Source organism: Nicotiana tabacum, chromosome 17, assembly GCF_000715075.1.
Source record: "Nicotiana tabacum cultivar K326 chromosome 17, ASM71507v2, whole genome shotgun sequence".
Taxonomy (NCBI): domain Eukaryota; kingdom Viridiplantae; phylum Streptophyta; class Magnoliopsida; order Solanales; family Solanaceae; genus Nicotiana; species Nicotiana tabacum.
In genome coordinates this window covers 63,027,825-63,051,595 of record NC_134096.1, presented here as the reverse complement: position 1 = coordinate 63,051,595, position 23,771 = coordinate 63,027,825, and the positions used below count along the sequence as shown (strand labels likewise).

Sequence of the window (23,771 nt, the reverse complement as noted above, 5' to 3'; positions counted from 1 at the left end):
TATAGGTAAAAAGTTGTTAAAGAGAGGTAAAATATAACTTTAAAAATCGGTTCTGAGGAAAATTTATTTTTATAGTGAATGACTGTTATATATAGATGTTGTTATAGAGAGGTCTAAATGTATTGATTAAATAGGTGTAATATAATACATGTATGCAAGGGTAAACTTGTAAATAACACTGAAAGTAGTTAGTGGATAATTACACATTAGCCGCCAGTTGTACACGTAGAGTTAGTTGGGGGGTTAGATTATTGTTATTACAATTGTGTATAAATAGGAACCTTTATCATTGTAATACTGTACATTCATTCATAATTCAATAAAAAGAATTCTCTCTAGAAGGTTCTCTCGTCTTCATCTCATTTCTTCTCAGAGCAAACAGTTAGGGTTCTTCATTGTCAATTGCCCCTAAAATCAAGATGGTATTAGAGCAATTGACCGCAATTGTGAGTCAAATTTGTTGATCCTATCCAATTTTGCATTTGTTTCAAGCTCAAATTGTTGGAGAATTACAGTTCCAAAGTTTGACAATGGCAAAACCAGATCTCGATCACAATCATCTGTTGTTTCTTCACCCATCGGACACTACCGGAGCTCTGATTATATCGATACAGTTGACTAGTTCAGAGAATTACTCCACTTGGAGTCGGGCAATGGAAATCCAGCTTCTCGGGAAGAATAAGCTAGGGTTAGTCGACGAGACTCTAAAGAAGGAGGATTTTGATAAGGAACTAGGTCATCAATGGGATCGATGTAACTCCATTGTTCTAGGATGGATTATGAGCTCGGTGTCAAGAGAATTGGTGATAGGAATACTATATGCAAAAAATGCTAGAACAATCTGGGAAGATTTAAGAGAACGGTTTGATAAAGTGAATACGCCAGGAGTGTATCAATTGCATAAGGCGATTGAAACAGTCAGTCAAGGAACTGATAGTGTTTCAATTTATTTTTCAAAATTTCGCAATCTCTGGGATGGATTTGACAGTATGGTTCCGCCGCCATGTGACTGTGCTAGGTCTAAGGATATTATTGAGATTATGCGATAACAGAAGGTTCTACAGTTTCTCATGGGGCTGAATGAGAACTATGAACAAGCAAGGAGCCAAATTTTGATGACTAGTCCCACACCAAATATCAACAAGGCATATTCTATGCTAATTGAACAAGAAAGTCAGAGATCAGTAACATGTTCTTCTATAAATGGTTATGCAAATGAGTCTACTGACTATTAGTTGGTAAGTGAGACAACAACGAGAGTTATCAAAGGACTAAGAAAAATTGTAATGTTCAATGTGAGTTCAGCAAGATGAAAGGACACACTAAAGATGACTGTTACAAAATCATTGGATATCCCTCAGGTTTCAAAGGAAAAAAAAAGAGGAAATGTGAATTCTGCATATAATGCTTGTGTCGAGAATGTACACCCAAATATGGCTGATGGGAATTCTAGGATACTTGATGTGTTTGACACAAAGTGCTGGATTGGAGATGTTTGTTAAAAGGGCACCACAACTCCTGAGCAATATGATCAAATCATGAACCTGCTGAACCTCAACATCAACAAAAAACCAACACAAGAGAACATGGCTAATATGGCAGGCATTGCTTACTCATTTCTGGATAGTATAGCAAAGCAACAATAGATAGTGGACACAGAGGCGACCAACCACATAGTGGCACACTTAGGGATGTTGAGTGACATTAAAGCAATAAATTCAAAAAGTAGTAAATGGGTGCATTTACCAAATGGAGAAGTAGAACATGTTTCACATATTGGTAATTGTAAGATCATAAATATATGAGAAGTAAAAAATGTCCTGTTTATTCCAGATTTTCATCATAATATCTTGTCAGCTTCCAAGGTGACTAGAGATCTTAAATGCTTAGTGGCTTTCTACCCTGACTTTTGCTTGTTCCAGGACCTCTTCAGTGGGCATGCGAAGGGGATTTGTAGGGAGAAGGATGGACTTTACCTACTGGTCTCACAAGCCCATACTAGGATTGGAACTGAAGGAAATATGGTAGCAAAGGGACTCAATGCACAAGCAGTGAAGGATGATGTCCTCACCTGGCACAAAAGGCTACTTATGCCTCAGTAGGTTCTATGAGAGAACTGCTAGCTTCTAGTTTAGAAGATTGTAAATCCGTAATAAATAAATGTGAAGTGTGTCCACTAGCAAGACATCAAAGGTTGTGCTTTCCTTCCAGTAGTAATTGTTTACTCGTAAAATGGTACAATTGAATTTATACGTGGTTTCTAGATAAGCGAATTAATTTGATCCTGAAATAATAAAATAATCGAAGAATTATGCAATACTTAGCCTTAGGATATAGACAAAACAACAGAAGCAACAATTACGAGGACATGGTTTCCGGGCACAACAACAACGAAATCAAAAAGTAAGAAGATAAGATTGTATTGATCTTTGTATAGAATATAGCGTAAGTTTTCCAAAAAATTTATGTCATTTACATGACAACTGAGCTCACTATTTATAGCTATGAAGGAGGTCCTAGGATCATACCATTCTTTAATGTCAATTATGAGGGGCATTGATGAAGATATAACGATGAACATAAATGCCAAATTTTCTGTAACGGGTAATTGCTCTTAATGCCATGGAATATTCTCTATAAAATGCTATCGAGTGAAGTGCATTTATCACATTTTTATGAGCGTTATTCTTTCCAGTGACAAACTAAACAGTTGCCTTTGGTCTTTGGCCATCCTCTAGTCTTGGGTTTCATGTATCTATTTTTTGGACGGCCACGTGTCATACATATTTTACCCTATACAGATAGTCTCCCTGCTTTCCGGTGACATAACTTTGTGTTACCGGGAAGTTGGTAGAAATATTCTTTTGGCAGGAATTACATTAATTCCCTTTGAATGCTTCTGACGGTTGATTAGACGCACGTCTCTCCGCATTTAATGCCCCAAACACGCGCCATCCCAAGATTCAGCACAACTTTTGCGGATTATCGAGGTAATCATGGCCATGAATTTAGCTGCCAAAACCTTTACTTATACGTATCAATTTCCTCCCTTATACATCATAATATTTCGAGCTTCCTTTATCTAACTTGCATCATGCTCTTCATCTTTTCTCTAATTCTCTTCAAACAAAAAACCTTCTCCTTCTTCCATACAATGTCTTATTCCTCAAAGCGTACCAATTTTTCAAAAAGCAAGAATAAGGCCAAGGACTCTGCTCCTCCAATAGTGGGCTCCATCATCCCTAGAAGTCTTATTATCACAAAATACTTCGAATAGAAATTCCTTACTTCTAACTCTATTACATGGGCCGTCAGTAGGTATCCTTCTTCCATACATCTTTCTAGCATTCCTGCTGTGAAGGAAGACTGCCGATGCCATGACTTGGAAATTATTGCTCCTGATCTATCGGAGCGAGTCACCCTACCCAAGGAGAGTTTTACATATTTTTACACGTATCTCTTTACTTTGGGTGCGTTCTCTTTGAGCGGAGAGTTTGACTCCATGATTTCGGAGTTTTGCCTCCTCTATCAAGTGTGTTTGGCACAAGTAAGTCCTTCTATGCGGAGGACGGTTGCTTTCCTTCAGTGTTTATACCAGGAAACTGGAGAGGAGATAACCTTAGCTCATATGATGAATCTCTATTCTCCCAAAATCTTCCGCGGGAGAATGATAAACCTATGCAAGAGTGGCCACCATGCTCCATTATCTAGAATGAATGATGACAACGACCGTGGGTGGATGGAACGGTTCTTTGCAGATGCTACCAATGACATCATTCCGGTAATGGCTCCATCCTTTCCGACCGCTTGGAATCACACTCGTAAGCTCTTTGTTTAGTATTTTCTTTTACTAAATATTTTTCTATAGCAGTATTGATCCTCCATCCTTAGTTTGTTTTAGCAACTTGATGGATCCCACCGGTAATTGAAGGTTTGGACCGGTGGGTACAAAAGATCTTGGACGTTACGACGTCCGAGACTCGCTTGTGGAAAGAACTGGCCCCTTAATATGGGTGGAAGGCCAAGAATCATGGTAACTCAAACTCACCTTGTTTCAATTTTTTATGTGAAGAACTTGATTGATCCCTTCTAACCTGTCTATGAAATTAGGTCTACCCGCGGGCTCTGTTGATGTTCCTGAAGATGATGTCTTAGCTAATCCCGCTGATGCAGCGAGGCTGCTTCAGGAGGCGCTTACTCAAACACGTGGCTCTGGGCGTGCTTCGAGAGAATATGTTTATTTACGGAGTCCCCACCTGGAAGACAAACAATTAAAGAGAAAACGCTCTTCTGCAGCGGGGAAAAGAATAAGAGGGCGAGAACCGATGTCCCTGAGTCATCTCTGATAGCGATAGTGACTGACCCTCATTTTGGGCTGATCATAGACACTGTGACGATCGACGATGATGAAGAAGCTAGTGATGAGGGAGCTTCTCTACATAGAAGACGACGATCCTCATCATCTCAACATAATGCTCGACCTGTTGAGAGAGTTACACCAACCGAGGACGATGCCTCGACACTTTGGGGAGAGTTTGATTTGGTAGATAATGTCAACTCCCATTTTAGGGTCCTAATTGTTATGCGCGATACTGCGGGGTTGAGTACCAGACCCCTCCCATCTTTGGTTGGCGAGCATCCAACAACCAGCATTGCATTTGATGCAACTGCTTCTCATTCTTCAACTCCATCAACTTCATCTCCATCTTCGCCAACACCAGCAACTGCTACATCATTTCCATCTTCATCCACTCTTTCACTACCAATTTCTACATCATCTCCACCAGCCGCACCTGACCATGAAGTAGGTGTTCCTCTTCCACAGTCCCCAGTTCATGGGAATTTGGGGCAAAATTATGCTGCCCCTTTTGAAGATCCACAAAGGAGGAGGAATGTTACTCTTTCAGACTCTACCGGATGCAACTTGCTATCTCGGCCGGTGGATCTTGCTAATTATCTGAAACCTTTGGCTTCAGATAAAGACTGGGAAAACATTTAGGCACTCTTGGGAGAGTGTTTGTTGAACAACGCCCTGTACAGCGCCACATCAGTACGTTCCTTTCTACCTTTATTACTTCTTCTATTTTGGGTGTGAATATATCCTGAATTTTACCCTTCTAACTTTGTAGGACAACTTTCTTGCTTCCGAGGGAGTTCATAGGTTGATTCGTGAAAAGGAAGAGATTACCTCCGCACGGGATCAACTTTTGGCAGAGCGGGAGCAACATGTCTCTCACCTTTCAGACCTGGAAGGTAAAGCTACTGAGGTTGTTCTATTGGAAGATCGTTTGCGACAAAGTGAGCAAGAAATAGTAACCCTTAGCCAAGAAATTGGCCAGCTGAGGGTTAGATTTGACGAAGCCAGGGCTAAATGGGTTGAAGTCCATAACGTCGTTCTTGCTACAACCGAACGCGAAGTTGCCTCCGCTGAAAGAGTGATCAACTTAGAGGCAGCCTTGAACACCAAAATTGAAGAGTTTGCTTCTACATGGGCAAAACATTCCCAGTTGGATGAGAAGTACAGGAAAACTATCAAGCATAATAGGCTTTTTAGTTCAACTGTCCGCGACCTTGATATTAGCCTCAAATATGCTAGGCCCGTCCGGGAAAACCTTTCTGCCGAGGTAACCCTCAAGTTTAATTTTTGCGTCCTTTCATATACGGCTTCGGGTGTATCTTTCCCCGAAGGCATTTTTTATTCTGGGCATAAATTCTTTCGAAACCAACCCTTTAACGTGAGAGTTTTTATAAGAGAGGTCCCTCTTATGTTTACGGTGCTCTTGAAGAGGACGTTTCATGTTCATTACGACACTAGCATTTGAAGTACTTGTTTAACTTTCAAATGACAAAGTTAATTCATCGTTCAGACAAGAAACAAGATAAAAACAAAAGGATTTCATTTATTCCTTCTAATTTCAAAAAATACATAAGCATTTTTTATGCTGAAAAGAAATTGCCATTACTTGTGGCTAACTTGTACAACTTGTTTCTACGGGGCTGGCCACGTATTCCCCGGTTTCGATAATATAATTATATTTCCGGTTTTTTATTTCCTGGTCGACGTGGCAGTCACTGTAGTTGTATCCTCATATCATCATCCTCATATCATTCCCCCGAGTGTTCGAATGCGAAGAGTGTGAATTGGAACACTGGAAGTCTCGTATCTTCGAAGATTCCACTAATGCATTGTTAGATAATCCTCTAGTGGTTTGTACTCGTGAATGATCAGGTAACCTTTGCTCAATAGCAAACTTAACTTCCCGGTGGTATAGAGCAAAAAATTATCTAACCATCCCCGAGTGGATCTTTTCTTGTGTGCCTTACTATTAAAGGTCTTATTGTTGTTGTCTTCGTAGTATGCTTTCTATTGCTGCCATGTTAAAAAAGTTTCCAGAAAAACCCAATTGGGACAAAAGCTGAACGAAGGGAAAAAGAGTGCAGCACATACTTTCTGATTGAATAATGTTCATAAGCAATAATATCTTTTGAGGTGTGCCACGTTCCAATTATTGGGCAACTTTTCTCCATTTTGGTTTTCCAACTTGTATGAACCTTTTCCGGTGATAGCTGAAACCCGGTAGGGGCCTTCCCACATTGGACCTAGCTTCCCTGCGTTGAGCTCCCGAGTGTTTTGAGTTACTTTCCTTAGAACCAAGTCTCCTACTTTGAAATAATGGAGGTTGGTTCTTCGATTATAATACCACTCCATGGTTTGATTTTGAGCTACCATTATTACATGTGCCAAGTCCCTGCGTTTGTTGAGTAGTTCCAAGTTGACTAACATTGCTTCGTTGTTCGATTCCTTATCTGCCTGGAAATATCTCAAGGTGGGTTCCCCTACTTCAGACCGGGATTAAATCTTCTGCACCATACATGAGGGAAAATGTGTTTCCCCTGTGCTCGACTTAGCCGTAGTTCGGTATGACCATAGAAATCCGGGTAATTCCTCGGGCCAGTTACCCTTAGCCATTTCCAACCTTTTCTTGAGGTTTTGAATAATCACTTTGTTCATCGATTGCGCTTGACCGTTTGAGCTCGGATGATAGAGTGAAGATGTGATCCTCTTTATTTTTAAATCTTAGAGGAACTTTGTAATTTTTGCGCCGATAAATTGTGGCCCATTGTGGCATTCTATCTCTTTTGGTATTCCGAACCTGCAAAATTATATTTTCCCACAAGAAATCCACCACTTCGCGTTCTCCGATCTTCTTATAAGGCCATGCTTCCACCCACTTAGAAAAATAGTCAGTCAAATTTAAAAGAAATCTCGGGATTCGGTGGAAGTGGTGTGACGATGTCCATCCCCCATTTCATGCCACAGAGATAGAACCAAATGTAAGGGTTCTACCGGTTGATGCACCAGTGGTGATTAGCGTTGACACTTATCACATTTTCGTATGAAGTCTTTGGCGTCTTGTTCCATGCGGGGCTAGTAATATCCTACCCGAACTAATTTCAGCACCAAAGGAATCTGCGCCCGAGTGTTTGCCGCATATCCCTTTGTGAACCTCTCTTATGACATAGTTAGCTTTGAATTCCCCTAAGCGTGGGGCTAGCGGGCCTTGAAAATATTTTCTATACAATTGGCCTCCCTTGAAGATATATAGCGCCCGGGATATTTTGGTGTCTTCTGGTAGCTTCCCATGTTCGAGATAATCGATAATTTCATTCCACCAGTCCTAGACCAGATTAGTTGAATTTACCTTGTAGTAACCATCTGTATCCAGGACTGAGTTCATTAGTTATACTACCGTCCTGGACTCTGATCCCTTTATTTCTGTTAATGATCATAGATTTGCCAATGCATCTACTTTTATGTTTTCTTCCCTTGGGATATGAGTAATTGACATCCAGTAGACCTGATTTACTAATAGCTGTGAGTCGCATTTATTTCGATGACCTCGGAGTCAAGTCCTCAGGCCAATTAGAGCCCTGCAATCAAAGCTTCATACTCTGCTTCACTGTTAGTTAAATGGACATTCCCGATGTCTTGCCTTAGGGTTTCCCCCTAAGGCGTGATTAAGACTATACCGAGCCCGGACCCTTTTGCGTTGTAACCTTCGTCTTTAAATAAGGTCCAAACCTCCGATGTTGATTCCGACACTATTACTTCTTCCTTGGCTGCCAAAGGCAATAATCCCGAATTGAAATCGGCCACGAAGTCAGCCAAGACTTGCGACTTAATTGCAGTCCTTGGTTTTTAATCTATGTCGAATTCACTCATTTCGACGGCCCATTTGGCCAATATACCCGAGAGCTCGGGTTTGTGGAGGATGTTCCGTAAAGGAAAAGTAGACACCACGACTATCGGGTGGCATTGGAAGTAGGGCCTCAGCTTCCGAGCGGCGACTATGAGAGCTAAGGCCATTTTTTTCAAATGTGGGTAGCGAATTTCTGCTCCCGTTAAAATTTTTCTAACATAATAAATGGGAGCTTGCGTACCTTCGTCCTCTCAAACTAAAATCGCACTTACCACAACTTTCGAGACCGCGAGATAAACCAGTAACGTTTCACCTTCTTTTGGTTTTGAATGCGATGGAGGGCTTGACAAGTACTTCTTTAAATCCCTTAAAGGCTACTGGCATTCCGGGGTCCATTCGAAATTATTTTTCTTTTTGAGTAGTGCGAAGAAATGATAACACTTTTCTGATGACCGGGAAATGAACATGGTCAAAGCTATCATTCTCCCCGTAAGCCTTTGGACTTCCTTCACGTTTGATAGTTGGTCCGGGATATCTTCTATATAAACTTCCATAGTTTTTCCAATTTAATTTTCAAACATCTTGTTCACGAGCCGTTTATAAGTGGCTTCAGCGTTTTTCAACTCGAATGGCATCACATTGTAACAATATATATCGAAATTTGTTATAAACAAAGTCTTTTCCTGATCCTCCGGGTTCATCTTAATTTTGTTGTACCCGGAATAAGCATCGAGGAAACTCATTAACTCGTGCCCGGCCGTGGAATTAATCATTCGATCGATGTTTGGCAGTGGGAACGAGTCTTTCGGGCACGCCTTGTTAAGATCTTTATAATCTACACACATGCGAAACTTATTGTTTTTCTTAGGAACTACTTTACATTAGTTATCCAGTCTGGATATCTTACCTCTCAGATCGAATCGATATTAAATAAGCGGGTTACCTCTTCTTTGTTTATTCATGGCTTCTGAAATCAGGCACTACTTTTGTCTTACCAGAGGTACATTGGGATCTAAGCTTAACTTGTGTACGGCTACCTCTGTCGGGATACCTGCCATATCTTCATATGACCATGCAAAATAATCGGCGTTAGATTTAAGTAATTTAATGAAGTCAGACTTGAGTTCTGGGTGTAGTCATGTCCCCAAGTGGAATCTCCATTCTAGGAATTCTTCTAACAATGCCACTTGCTATAATTCTTACGCTGTGGACTTAGTTGCATCAGTGTCTTCTGGATCTTGGAAATATCTGTGCATCGGATAATATTCCGGCGCCTGGCTAATTTCATCTAGTTCAGGAGTAGGTGTCGGTCCCTGTAATTACTATGCCACATGTTCCTTTCCTTTTCTACTAGAGATCGAAATTACCTTCATCTCCCTTACCGTCGGTTGGTCAACCCTTATCTGCTTAATTCCTTCGGCCATTGAAAACTTCAGCAATTGATGATATGTTGATGGTACAACTTTTATCTCGTGCAACCATTGCCTTCCCTGAATGATGTTGTATCACACCATCTACTACTTCGAAAAGAGTTGTTTTCATTGCTCTTTCAGCGTTCATGAGTAATAAAAAATTTCCCCAAGTTGTCACACGTGCGAGGTTGAATCCGGCGAGGAGCTTTGTGGACGGAATAATGCTTCCGATGAGTTTAGCTTTCTCCAATACTCTCCATTGTATGCTATTAGTTGAACTCTCTGGATCCACTAGAACGCGTTTAATCTTAAAATCCAGCATATTTAAAGAAATTACCAGTGCGTCGTTGTGTGGTAGAAACAATCCGTCTGCGTCCTCCTCCGTAAAAGTGATATCGTCTTCGCGAAGCCTTTTGCTATATGTTATTAATACTTTTGTTTTCTTTGTTGCTGAAAAGGTGACCTCATTAATCTCATTCCCTCCGAAGATCATGTTAATTGTTTGGCGTGGGGGATCTTCTCATGCTTTTGAGGGTTCCTCGTTGTCTCGGTTACGAACATAATTTCTCTTAGCTCAATCAGTCAAGAATTCTCAGAGGTGACCATTCTTCTATAATGTTGCCACTTCTTCCCGGAGGTGTCGACAGTCCCATGTCCGGTGGCCATTCATTCTGTGGTATTCACACCATAAGTTGGGATCCCTCCGACGGGAATCAGATCTCATCGGTTTTGGGAATCGTGCATATTTGATGTTTCTCATGGACGATACCAACTCCATTATACTGACGTTGGATTTGTATTTCGATAGCTTGGGGTAGAAGGATCCCGTGATCCCGACATTTCTTTATCCTGCAATGATCGATTGTTCTGATCGCGATCAATCCTCCTGTTAACGGCGAACTTGTCCGCTATTTGGAAACCTCTGATGTGGCCTTTGGTTCATTCGTAGGGAAAAAATCGACCCCTCGAAGTCCGTCTATCCGCGTCATAATCATACTTCGATTTTCTCTATTCTTTTCTCGTCTTTTGGGCGACGATGGAAAACCAACTTGATCATTTTCAATCCTTATATTTGATTTGTACCTATTGTTGACATCCGCCCAGGTCATTTCTTAAAACTCGAGTAGGCTTTCCTTCAATTTCCGGAAAGTGTTTGAACTCCTCGGATTCAATCCCTTGGTGAATGCTTCAGCCACCCATTCATCCAGGATAGCCGGGAGAAACATCTTCTCCTTCTGGAATCGGGTAACAAACTCTCGTAGCAACTCAGACTCTCCTTGCGCATTCCTGAATATGTCGTCCTTTCGGGCCTGTACTTTTCTAGCCCCGGAATGAGCCTTGATGAAAGAATCCGCGAGCATTTCAAATGAGTCTATGGAATGCTCGGGTAATAGTGAATACCACGTCAAGGCTCCCCTAGTGATGGTTTCTCCAAATATTTTCAGCAGCACAAATTCAATTTCGTGAGGAGCTAAATCATTTCCCTTTATCGTTGTTAGGTAGGTGGTAATATGCTCTTGGGGGTCTGAAGTTCGTCATACTTTGGCACTTCAGGAACTTTGAATCACTTCGGTTTTAACTCTGGTGGCTGGTATGACAATTGTGTATACTTTATCGAGTCCGTACCTTTCATCACTGGTGGCGCTCCCGGGATCTTGTCCATGCATGCGTTCACTACCCCCACGAACTGTAAAAATTCATTCTTGAAAGGATCATTCTCGTTGTTGAGGCCGGATCCAATCCTTCCTACCCCATTAGAGCTAATTTCACCCCTAGGAGTGTTGTTGTCGGCCCTCCACGTTGTTTGATTCGTGGGAACCCCAGGAGGAATCGAATCTCGTCTGTTTGTATTATTTGAAGCTCCCGACAATGCCTGCTTTAACTCCATCATAATTTTATCCTATCACGTGAGGTAGCCTAGAATGATCGCCTATTGCTCTTGTAAGACCCTTACCGCATCAACGACATGTTCCTCATCAGCGTCATCGGTAGTGGTCTCCCGAACATGTCAAGGGTATTGACTGTCATGCACCGGTGTAACATCATTCCCTTAATTATGGGTGTCACTAATTGAGTCCTCGAAACAAGGTTGATCCCCTCGAATCTCGGGGTTGTGCATGTCATTAATAGTGTTATCTTCCATTTCTTATGATCTTTTCTAAGACAAAATAATCAAAACACGTTAATAAAAATGCAAGGATCAATTTAATTATACGGCTGTCTAGGTCCCACGGTGGATGCCAAACTGTTTACCCGTAAAACGGTATAGCTGAATTTATACATTATTTCTAGATAAGTGAATTAATTTGATCTTGAAATAATAAAATAATCAAATAATTATGCAATACTTGGACATAAGATATAGACAAAACACGAGAAGCAACAATTCCGAGAATAAGGTTTTCGGGTACAATAACAATGAATTCAAAAAGTAAGAAGATAAGATTGTATTGAGGTTTGTATAGAATATAGAATAAGTTTGCCAGAAAATTTATGTCCTTTACAATGACAACTGAGCTCACTATTTATAGCTTTGAAAGAGGTCCTAGGATCGTGCCCTTCTTTAGTGTCAATTATGAGGGGCATTGATAAAGATATAACGGTGAACATAAATTTTAAATTCCCTATAACGGGTAATTTGCTCTTAATACCATGGAATATTCTCTATTAAATGCTACCGGGCAAAGAGCATTTATCACATCTTTATGAGCATTATTCTTTCCGATGACAAATGAAACAGTTACTTTCGGTCTTTGGCCATCCCCCCGTCTTGGGTTCCACGTGTCCCTTTTTTGGACGGTCACATGTCAGAGCATATTTTACCTTATACAGTAGTAGATCAGCTAAGGCTTTTCAATTGTTACATTTAGATGTATGGGGACCTTACAACACACAAACATTTGATGGCAATAAATTCTTTTTGACTGTTGTGGATGATTTCTTACGTGTGACTTGGATTGTTTTGTTAAAATTCAATAATAATGTTATAGTTGTTCTGAAGGATTTCTTCAGAATGGTTCTTAATCAGTTCAGTGCAACAATAAAAGTAGTGAAGTTTGATAATAGAGGTGAGTTTGTGAATATTGGGATGCAAGTTTTGTTTAAGCACTTTGGGATCATACATCAAAGAACTTGTACCTACACCCCTCAGCAGAATGGAGTGGTAGAAAAGAAGCATCGACATCTCCTTAAGGTTGCCAGAGAAATTAGGTTTCAAGGGCATATACCTCTAATGTTTTGGGGACATTGTGTCTTAGCTGTAGCTCATATTATCAATAGATTCCATCACCAGCTCTTGAGGGAAAATCACCATATGAGATGTTTTTTGGTAGGAAACCTAACATCACTCATCTGAGAACACTAGGATGTTTATGTTTTGCCAGTGTGCTGCCAAGGGGTGACAAGTTTGCAAGTAGAGCAATCAAGGCAGTCACCATGGGCTTTTACATTGTCACAAAAGGATATGTGTTATATGATTTAGAAAATCAATTTTTTTTTATAAATAGGGATGTATTATTCAGAGAAGTTGTTTTCCCCTTCAATACAACTCATGAAACCTCTGTGCAACATCTACAACATCATGCCCCTACTGGTATTGACTCTATTATGCCTGATGGTGTGATTGTTGATACTGGTTTAGCTGATTCTATTATGCCTAAGGATCCTAATTCTATGGATCCTACTTCTGAGAATGCACCTGACTCATTACCAAATACAGAAAATGGGTATGATAGTTTTACAATGCAGAGCTCTTTGCCTTCAGCTGGTACAACTAGTTCAGCTGATACTCTTCCCCATACTGTCACTGCTTCAGACATTCCATCTTCCTCAAATGCAGCAGTTCCATTAAGGAGGTCCCAAAGAGAATCTAAAGAGCATATATAGATGACATATTACATAACTAGCAAATCTTCTGCTAATGTTGTTCTACATCCTATTGAAGCTTGCATCTCTTATGAAAAACTATCCTCTTCCTACAAGACCTATCTGGGAGCTTTATCATCCATAATGGAACCTCAGAGTTTTCATGAGGCATCCAAAAACCAAAGATGGGTTGAAGTTATGCAGACAGAAATTCAAGCTTTACAAGATAGCCATACATGGGAGTTAGTTAAATTACCAGAGGGAAAGAGGCTCAGTGGTTGTAAATGGGTCTACAAGGTGAAACTTCAACCTAATGGTGAAGTTGAGAGATTTAAGGCTAGGCTAGTAGCCAAGGGGTATAACTAGAGAGAAGGCCTTGATTTTCATGAGACATTCTCTCCAGTGATCAAAATCACTATTGTCAAAACTATTCTATCCTTATTAGATGTACATGGTTGGGCTATCAATCAATTAGATGTTTACAATGCTTTATTGCAAGGAAATTTGCATGTTGAGGTCTCTATGGACTTACCCCAGGGATTTACAAGCCAGGGGGAGTCAGGCATAGTGTGCGGGTTTGTCAAATCCCTCTATGGACTCAAGCAAGCAAGTAGACAACATAATCTTAAATTGACAGAAGCCTTAGTACAGTCTAGTTTTAATCAAAGCAGCTTAGATCATTCACTATTCATTAGGTAAGAAGGAACAAATATATTTATGTTCCTTGTCTATGTAGACGACATGCTAGTGGCAGTAAATAATTTGAATCTCATAGAAAGCACCAAAACTTCACTACACTAGGTATTCAAGATTAAAGACATAGGAGAGTTGAAGTTTTTTTGGTAATGGAGTTTAGTAGATCCACCAAAGGAATATTGATCAACCAAAAATAATATGCTCTTGAAATAATTTTAGAGCTGGGGCTTGGAAGTGCAAGACCAGCTTGGACTCCTCTAGAGACAAATATGAAGTTGAAAGTCTCAGAACTAGACAAGTTAGCAGGGGTCATTGATGATCCTCTGCTTGAAGACACAACGTAATACCAGAGACTAATAGGGAAACTACTATATATGACTTTAACCAGACCAGACATTGCTTTCTTAGTGCAAACTCTTATTCAGTTCCTACATCAACCAAAAAAGTCACATTGGGATGCAACTATAAGGGTAGTAAGATACATTAAGAGAGAGCATGGGCTAAGAATTCTACTGGGCATCAAAAGTTCCAACAGATTGAGTGTGTTTTGTGATGCAGATTGGGCATCATATCCCAATACCAGGATATCAGTTTCTGGCTTCTTAATCAAATATGGAGAATTTTTGGTTTCTTGGAAATCAAAGAAGCAAAATACAGTTTCCAAAAGTTCAGTTGAAGAAGAATATAAAAGCATGGCCAGTGCAATTTCAGAAGTGGTTTGATTGACAACTTTGTTAAAATTGTTGGGAACAAAAGTTGAATTACCAGTTGAAGTGTATAGTGACAGTAGAGTTGTATTACAAATTACAGCTAATCCAGTGTTCCATGAAAGAACAAAGCACATAGAAATAGATTGTCATTTTATCCGACAAAAAATCCAAGAGGGACTAATAAGGACACAACATGTGGGATCAAAAGATCAAGAAGCATGCATTCTCACAAAAAGATTGGCAAGGATACAACATGAATACCTAGTTGGCAAGCTAGGAGTGCTGAACGTTTTTGCACCCCCTAGCTTCAGCGGGAGTGATTAAATAGGTGTAACATAATACATGTATGCATGGGTAAACTTGTAAATAGCACTGGAAGTAGTTAGTGGATAATTACACATTAGTTGTCAGTTGTACAACTAGAGTTAGTTAGGAGGTTAGATTATTGTTATTACAATTGTGTATAAATAGGAACCTTTATCATTGTAATAATGTACATTCATTCATAATCCAATAAAAGAATTCTCTCTCTAGAAGGTTCTCCCGTCTTCATCTCGTTTCTTCTTAGAGCAAACAGTTAGGGTTCTTCATTGTCAATTACCCCTAAAATCAACATGTATTAGCTTATCCTAAGTATAAAATATCTAACCGTACTATGGAAGGAATTATAATTATTACTTTACTCAAATAAAAGGATAATCCATATAAGTAAGGTAATTTTTTTTAATGGTTTTGAATTACCAAATGTTATGTTGGTCATATCCCAACGAGCATAGGACATTGATGAAGAATTTGTATATAGTACTAGTAGCAATGACATTAAGCTAGCGATTATTGTTGAAGCTAACATGCATCACTTATGCTTCTATATTCTTTGATTTTATTTTGTTCAATAAAATTAGCAGGGTTGCTAAATTAAACAAAAATAGAAAAAAGAATGAAACTATGTACTCTATAAAATACAACGTGACTCAATTTTGGACAAAAGTAATTCCCAGGTCCCAAATAATGAAAAATAAAAGATGTACTTATTGCTCTACGTATTTAATTTATGTACACGCCTAACACTTTAATGTAATTTATTTACGTACCTTATTTAGTCACCAATTTATTTTACAATAAATAATTACCTTAATTTGCCCAACGGCCTAATAAATAACCTTTTCTTTGTGGTCTTGCCACTGCTAGTAAAACGATTGGGGTCTCATCTCTCAGCATGGATGAAATATTAGTCTCAAAGACGATTAACTACAAAAGCTTTATGAAGGTAAAATAATACAGTAAATTTCTTTTTCGTCTGGGCTTACTTTTTTCTTTCTTTCTGAAGTCCGATTATGCTATTTTATTGGAGTGTTGTGAATAATTTCAAAAAATTATTTATCGAACTATTATGAATGATTTCAGGATATTCTTGATGTTCTATGAGTACCTATTCATTTATGTTGAAAATACATGTTCTTTGAGTTACTCATTTAATTGTAACACCATTCTCATTTTCGAATTTTCCTTTAATTTTTGTTGTTTTAGTTTCCCACTCCCCCTTTGAGGTCCAAAAAATCCGTATTCATGCCTGAAGTCCTCCTGTGAGGACGAAAACACTCCCTACCAAAGGATACCGTGGGGGTGGGGGTGGAGAATTCATTAAATTTAAATAATATTAGAATGACCTAATTAATGAGTATATGTAATATGGCCATTATTTTGTCAAATGGAGTCCATATCTCATAAGCATAAGCATATTTGCAAAGTGTAGACTTTGTTGGCAATATTCTTTGGGACCCAAAAATATTGCATTGTGTGTTGGACATCATTTGCACAAGTTGTATCTCTTCTTTTACACCTAAGAGGTCAAGATTTTTTTGCCTATAAAAGGGAAGGCCATTAGTTCATTTTAGACACACCAACAAGACTTGTCTTCAATTCTTGTTTCTTCATTTCCTCCTTTATTAAGAGTGTTTTGTATGAGAATTAAGTGTTGTGAAGCACTTGTGTGAACCCTTTCTTTGGAGTGATCTTGTGAGGTTATTCTATTAGAGTATTTGAGATTAATTAGAGTGTTTACTCTAATTTTGTACTCTCTTTTGTACTCTTATTGTTATAGTAAATTGCTCCTCTCCGCTTGTGGACGTAGGTCACTTTGACCGAACTACGTTAAATTTGTGTCTTCTTTATATTCTTTAATTGCCGTTATTATCAACTTCCATTGTCTTTGTTATTGTCATTATACCATTGTTTGGCTATATTCCGCACTACCCGGGTTCCCGATCCTAACAAATTGGTATCAGAGCCAGATCTAACCGGGTTAGTTTCAATAGCCAAAATGACTCTAACAAAGACCTATGTTGAGAAATTTGACCGAAGTGCAAACTTCAGAATATGGCAATTAAAGATGGAAGCTATCCTAATTCAGGATGACTTAGACTTGGCGTTACAAGGAAATGAGAAGAAGCCGGATAAAATGACGGACGAGGAGTTTGCCATCATAGATAAAAAGGCAAAAGCAGGTATCATTTTAAATCTCTCAAATGAGGTTTTACGTGAAGTTTCTGTAGAAACCACAACTAAAGGCATGTGGGAAAAATTGAAAACCTTATATATGAAGAGGGCGGTAGAAAATAGACTTTACCTGAAGCAGAAGCTTTATACAATTCGTATGGGTGAAGGTACCTCTATTCTCTCTCATCTTGACACCTTTGATTCCATTCTTATGGATTTGAGTAAAATAGATGCTGAAATTAAAGATGAGGATCACGCTGTGTTACTGTTTTGTTCTCTACCCCCATATTTTAAGCATATAAGAGATACTATGCTTTATGCAAAGGATAATATCTCTTATAAGGATATTAAATCTATCTTAAAATCAAAAGAACAGATAGATAGTGATATTACTAGGGAAGCTAGTGGAACTCAAGCGGAAGTTGACTTGTTTGTTATGGGCAAATCCGACTCCAATTCTAGATACAATAATTTAGAGTGTCTCTATTGTCATAAGAAATGTCACAATATCTCTGAATGCTATAAGCAGAAAAATAAAGAAATGCATAAGGAAAGAAAAACTTAGCACAAAAATACTGACACCGCCGAAGCTAGTGTAGCAACTGATGAGATTAAGGGAACTATATTTTTAGCAACTGAAACTAGTTTCAGATTAGACAATGAGTGGATTTTAGATTCTGGTTGTTCATATCATATGTGTCATAGCAGGGACTTGTTTACTACATATGATTCAGTTGTAGGTGGAGTTGTCCAATTGGGTAACAATGTTACTTGTAACGTTATTGGCAAATGTATAATTTGGGTTAGAATGCACGATGATGTGGTGAGAACTCTCACCGATGTTAGATATGTTCCCGAGTTGAAGAAAAATCTCATCTCTCTAGGAACTTTAGAATCCCTTGGGTGCAAATTCACTCGTGAATGTGGAGTTCTGAAACTTTTTCAAGGTGCTCGTTTGATCATGAAAGCACACAGATCTGGTTCGTTGTATACTTTATTGGGATCCACTATTATAGGTCCTACTACAGTTTTGGTATCAGACAATTTGTCTGATTTTGATGGCATTAAATTTTGACATATGCCCATTGGGGCTTTTGCGGAGAAGGTGGAGCAAATTTACTATATCATCCAAAATTAGGCCAAGGTGGAGATTTGCAATATGACCATTATTTTGTCAAACGGAGCCCATCTCACATAAGAATAAGCATATTTGCAAAGTGTAGACTTTGTTGGCAATATTCTTTGGGACCCAAAAATATTGCATTGTGTGTTGGACATCATTTGCACAAGTTGTATCCCTTCTTTTACACCTAAGAGGTCAAGACTTTTTTGCCTATAAAAGGGAAGGCCATTAGTTCATTTTAGACACACCAACAAGACTTGTCTTCAATTCTTGTTTCTTCATTTCTTCCTTTATTAAGAGTGTTTTGTATGAGAGTTAAGTGTTGGGAAGCACTTGTGTGAACCCTTTCTTTGGAGTGATCTTGTGAGGTTATTCTCTTAGGGTATTTGGGATTAATTAGAGTGTTTACTCTAATTTTGTACTCTTCTTGTTACAGTAAATTGCTCATCTCCGCTTGTGGACGTAGGTCACTTTAACCGAACCACGTTAAATTTGTGTCTTCTTTATATTCTATAATTGCTGTTGTTTACCCGAAAAATCGGATAAATTTAAATTTATGTATAGTTCTAAGGGCAAGTAGATTCCTCTGATATGAAAATAACAATGCACGTATTTGTAGTGCAAAATAGAAGATGATGAACAAAGATATTAGGTGAGCTTTAGAAAGATAAACATAATGAATTCTTAATCCCAGTGAAAAAGTGTCTTCTATTACAAACTCTCCTGGATTTTATAGCCAAGGATTGCTACTTTATCTATAGCAACATGATGGAATAAATATTACTAGTGGAGGACCCATGATGGTGTGTCTCCTCCTTAATTTCAGCAGAGATTCTCTCCTTTGGTGCGGTTGTAACAGCTTTTATCTGTGAACTCGATACCGACTCGAGCTCGGTACCGGATCGGAACCTTGGCCTTGATTTCAAGCTAGGTGATCACTTTTGGGCATCGATGTTCGGGACCTGTATCGACCGATGTATCCTCAGTCGATTCGAATGCCCGAGCTCGACGCTCCCATCTCGAAATTCGCTCGGGGTCTCCATGAAGGTACCCCTCGATTGAAATGCTATCCTCGATCGATCTTCACGACCGAGGATCAGTTTTAACCATATACAGATAGCCCCCTCATTTCTCAGAAAGGAGATGACGAGGAACGATATGATTTCCCAGGTTCGACCGAATCGATAATGACGTTTCTACCGGCTTTGACTATGACGTGCGTGATAGTTGTCCCATTGATTTGGTTTTATCGAGGCATTTAATGCGCGTCAGTCAGTGGTCGGCCACCGCTAGATGAATAGCCATGCCTTATAAATGATTTTCACATACAATGTTTTTCACTTTTGTGCTTCCTCTTTTCCCAAATTCTCTTTGATTAGTTTCTCTTATTTCGTCGTTTTAGTGCCGCTTGTACCAGAGTTTCGGTGCCGTCCCCTCTTTCACCTTTCTTTGTGACTTTTTCTTCTCGTATTAATGGCGAAAATTTCAAAAATCATACCTCACAAGGAGAAAGCTTCTTCCTCACGGCCGTGTGATGATAAGGCGCCAACCGAGCCGTCCGTTCAAGATTATATTCCCGGCCCGTGTATTTTAAAAGCTGATTTTAAAGTGGAGAATCCTTCATCCGTTTCGGGTCGGTGTGAGCACGTATCGATGTATATGTGCTCTATAGCGGAGGTTAACCTCGAGGCCGTCAGGAAAGATTGCGGCTGGGGTTCTGAGGTTGTGATACAAATCCCCTCCTCCGATGAGAGCGTCACTACGTATGTGGAGGGATTTCTGAGTGTTTACACCTACCTTTTTATGTTGGGAGCTGTCGATCCCGTGATTTTTGATTTCTGCAGAAGATATGAGGTCACCCTCGGCCAAATTCATCCTTCCTTATGGCGTATAGTCATCTTATTGCGTTTATTCTCTATCAAAGCCGGAGGGTTGGATTTTTCTCTGAGCCACCTTATACGATTATATCGACCTCAGATTTATCGTGGACTTATTAGGCTATATCGTCGGGCATCGAAGGCTTTGATGTCGAGCATCGATGAAGATAAGGATTGAGGCTGGATGGGTCGATATGTTCGGGTGAGGACCCGTGATCTTATCCCAGAGGAAAAGATGTCGTTTCCTGAAAAATGGAACTTCGACCGTAAGTGATCCGTGTTTGCTTTTCGTGTCTTTTTCCGTCTTTGCTAATATTATTTTCTTATGTTCAGCTGCACCTTGAATGCCATAAGCTATGCCCGATCTCGAGGATTGGGTTCGAAAGTTAGCCTTGACTTCATCCTATGCCGAGCGCGCTTGGCGTGATTTGGCTAAAGGTAGATGGGAGGCCAAGAATCATGGTGAGGTTCGGTTCCTGTTTCCCTCGAGGTATATTCTGCGTTCATTTCGTTATTGATTTTTCTCTTGTATATAGGTGTAACTAGGGATGCCGTTCTGCGGCCTTCGAGCGTTGATGAAGGCAATAAGCGCCCAGTCCTGGAACTGGGGAAAGAAAAGAAACGAAGGGTTTCCTCTCGGCCGGAGGACCCTAAGCCCAAAACTCGAACGGTGAGGAGAAAAATCATTTCCCTTTCGATCGACTCGGTCCATCGACTGAGGGAGGAAGAAGAAGAAGAAGATAGCTCCTCAGCTTTGGTAGTCCGACCTGCGGAGGCAGTCGAGGTTATTAGAGCTACTGAGCCGATGATGGTCGTGCCCATCGTGGTTGGTTCCAAAGACCTAGGTCTCGATCGAAGTACTCTGAGTGATTTTCTCGGGGCAATGGCAATGGGTCATTCACCTTCCCTTCCGTCTTTTTATGAGGAGGCGTTGAAGGAGGCTCGAGAGCTGAAGACTCCCGATATTGGTGTTGGCTCAGGTGCAGCGGATCCTTTTAAGGATTGTTTTACCGGTGTTGATGAAAGTTCCGATATCGGTGATGCCTCTTTTTTGTTAGAGGAAGCTCAGCGTTTTATTACTCGAGTAATGATTCTTTTCCATACTTGGCGGTTCCGATATTGGTGATCCCCTTTTTTTTTTTGCTTTGTTGGTGTTGATGACATTTCCTAACTGTGCAGGCCATCGGTAGGTTTCGAGTTGATCTTAGCCAGTGTGAGGCTGAACTCCGGAAGGTCTTAGGTGAGAGGGATGACCTTTGACTTCTTTGTAGCAAGAAGGAGGAGGCTATCAAGGATCTTCAAGCGGATTTGGCAAAGGTCCGTGAAGAAAGGGTCGAGCTCGATCAACAAGTGAGCCTTGTTCTGTTAAAGTATGGATTCAACTCGACTGTGGAAGTTAACCATCCGTTGTCTTAGTTGCAGCAAAAGATCGAGAAGATCGGGCTACTTCGAGAGGAGGACGATCAAATCCGAGCCGATTGCAACCAGTGGAAGGAGACTATTGACCGCTTGGCAGCGGAGAAAGAAACCATCTTAACAAAGTTACTATTAGCCGACGTTCAGCTTCGAAACTTCAAGCAAAAGGTGTTGGCCCAGACTAAGAAAATCGATGAGCTTGAGATACGACTTGCTGAGGCTATGGCGGAGGTTGAGTCGTCGAAAGTTTTGGCGGATAAGTCTATCGTTGTATATCGAGCTGATGCTGAGGCCGCTCAGGTGGAGGCCCGGGAAGCGGCGAAGATTGCCGATGCTCGAGCTCATTGGGTTGCCGAACTTGTTAAGTGTAGATCTCGGAGGGAGACCCTCGAGGAGATTCATGCTCGAGGTTTCGATCTTACCGAAGAGGTAAGAAAGGCAAAAGAGCTTGAAGCGGAAGTTAAAGCCTTGGCTTCTGATGATGACGATGATAACGATGATGGTAGCAAAAGCGGGTCCGAGGGTGGGGAATACCTCGACCCAGAAGCTTAGAGTCTAATTCTCATTACCTGTAAATTAATTACGTAAGCAATTTTGTATATATATGACAAGGTTGATTTTGCTTGTTGAGTTGATGATGATTCGAATATTAACGTAAACTCTGAGTAAACGTAGCTTTTTCAATGTTTCAAATTCAATTGGGTCCTTGTTCGAACTTGGCAGCCCGTAGGCTCAACGGTCGACTGAGTATTTCAAATATGATATAGGAGTATCTCGTAGGCTTAATGTTCGATTTTTTTTTGAACTCGAGATTATGTGGTAGCCCGTAGATTTAATATTCGAGTGATTATTTCGAACTCGAGATAATGTGGAAGCCCGTAGGCTTAATATTCGAGTGATTATTTCGAACTCGAGATAATGTGGAAGCCCGTAGGCTTAATATTCGAGTGATTATTTCGAACTCGATGTTGAAGTAACCCGTAGGCTCAATGGCCAGCCGAGTATATCAAACATGATATAGGAGTAGCCCGTAGGCTTAATGTTCGAGTGTTTTTTTTTTCGAACTCAAGATTATGTGGTAGCTCGTAGACTTAATATTCGAGTGATTATTTCAAACTCGAGATAATGTGGAAGCCCGTAGGCTTAAGATTCGAGTGATTGTTAATTCTAGTTACATAATAAATCTCAAGCCATTGTACATATGTTTTGGGGCAATCAAATATGAGCGTGGTTTATTTTGACCATTTTGGCTCTTATAATTTTTTCTCTATTGTTGTGAGAAGACTTTGTTGCATCTGAACTCGATGTATTTGAGGGCCTGGTGCCCCCCAGTATTCGAGGCCGTTCGGGCTAAGGGTCGAAAGCCTCGGATACTATTTTGTCAGCGCAGCACGATCGATGGTTGCCTCATTAAAAACCTTGCCGCAAAAAACCTATTTGGGAAAAGGCCGGTCTAAGGAAAAAGGAGTGCAACACGTGCTTTTGAGTAAAAGGATGCTTCTGTTCTTTGTTCGAACTTCTGTACGGGACAAATAAATAAGGTCGGACCTTAGCAGTAGTACCGTTTTAGATGTGATACATTCCAACTGCTTGATAACTGTTTGCTGTTTATGATGCCGAGCTTGTACGATCCTTTCCCAAAGTGCTCGAGCACCTCGTACTGTCCTTCCCAATTTGGTCCTAGTTTTCCTTCATTTGGATTCCGAGTATTGATAGTGACTTTCCTTAACACCAAGTCTCCTGGCTTGAAGTGGCGAAGTTTAGTTCTTCGATTGTAATACCTTTCGATTCGTTGCTTTTGTGCGGCCAACTGGATGAGGGCAGCTTCTCGTCCTTCGTCCAATAATTCAAGGCTGGTGTTCATTGCCTTGTTATTTGATTCTTCCGTCATGAATCGAAACCTGGGGCTAGGTTCTCCGACTTCGACTGGTATCAATGTTTCGGAGCCATATACTAAGGAGAATGGGGTCGCCCTT

The 23,771-nt window shown here is 40.1% G+C and overlaps 2 protein-coding genes across 2 annotated transcripts; both read left to right on the top strand.

Moving 5' to 3' along the window:
* The first annotated feature begins 530 nt into the window (after positions 1-530).
* On the top strand, positions 531-1,049 carry LOC142171897 (uncharacterized). Its single transcript, XM_075235614.1, has one exon. The coding sequence runs from the start codon at positions 531-533 to the stop codon at positions 1,047-1,049; it is 519 nt and encodes a 172-aa protein (XP_075091715.1).
* Positions 1,050-13,498: 12,449 nt separating this feature from the next.
* LOC142171896 (secreted RxLR effector protein 161-like) lies at positions 13,499-14,895 on the top strand. Its single transcript, XM_075235613.1, has 2 exons — positions 13,499-13,833; positions 14,562-14,895. The coding sequence occupies exons 1-2, from the start codon at positions 13,499-13,501 to the stop codon at positions 14,893-14,895; spliced, it is 669 nt and encodes a 222-aa protein (XP_075091714.1).
* The last annotated feature ends 8,876 nt before the right edge of the window (positions 14,896-23,771 follow it).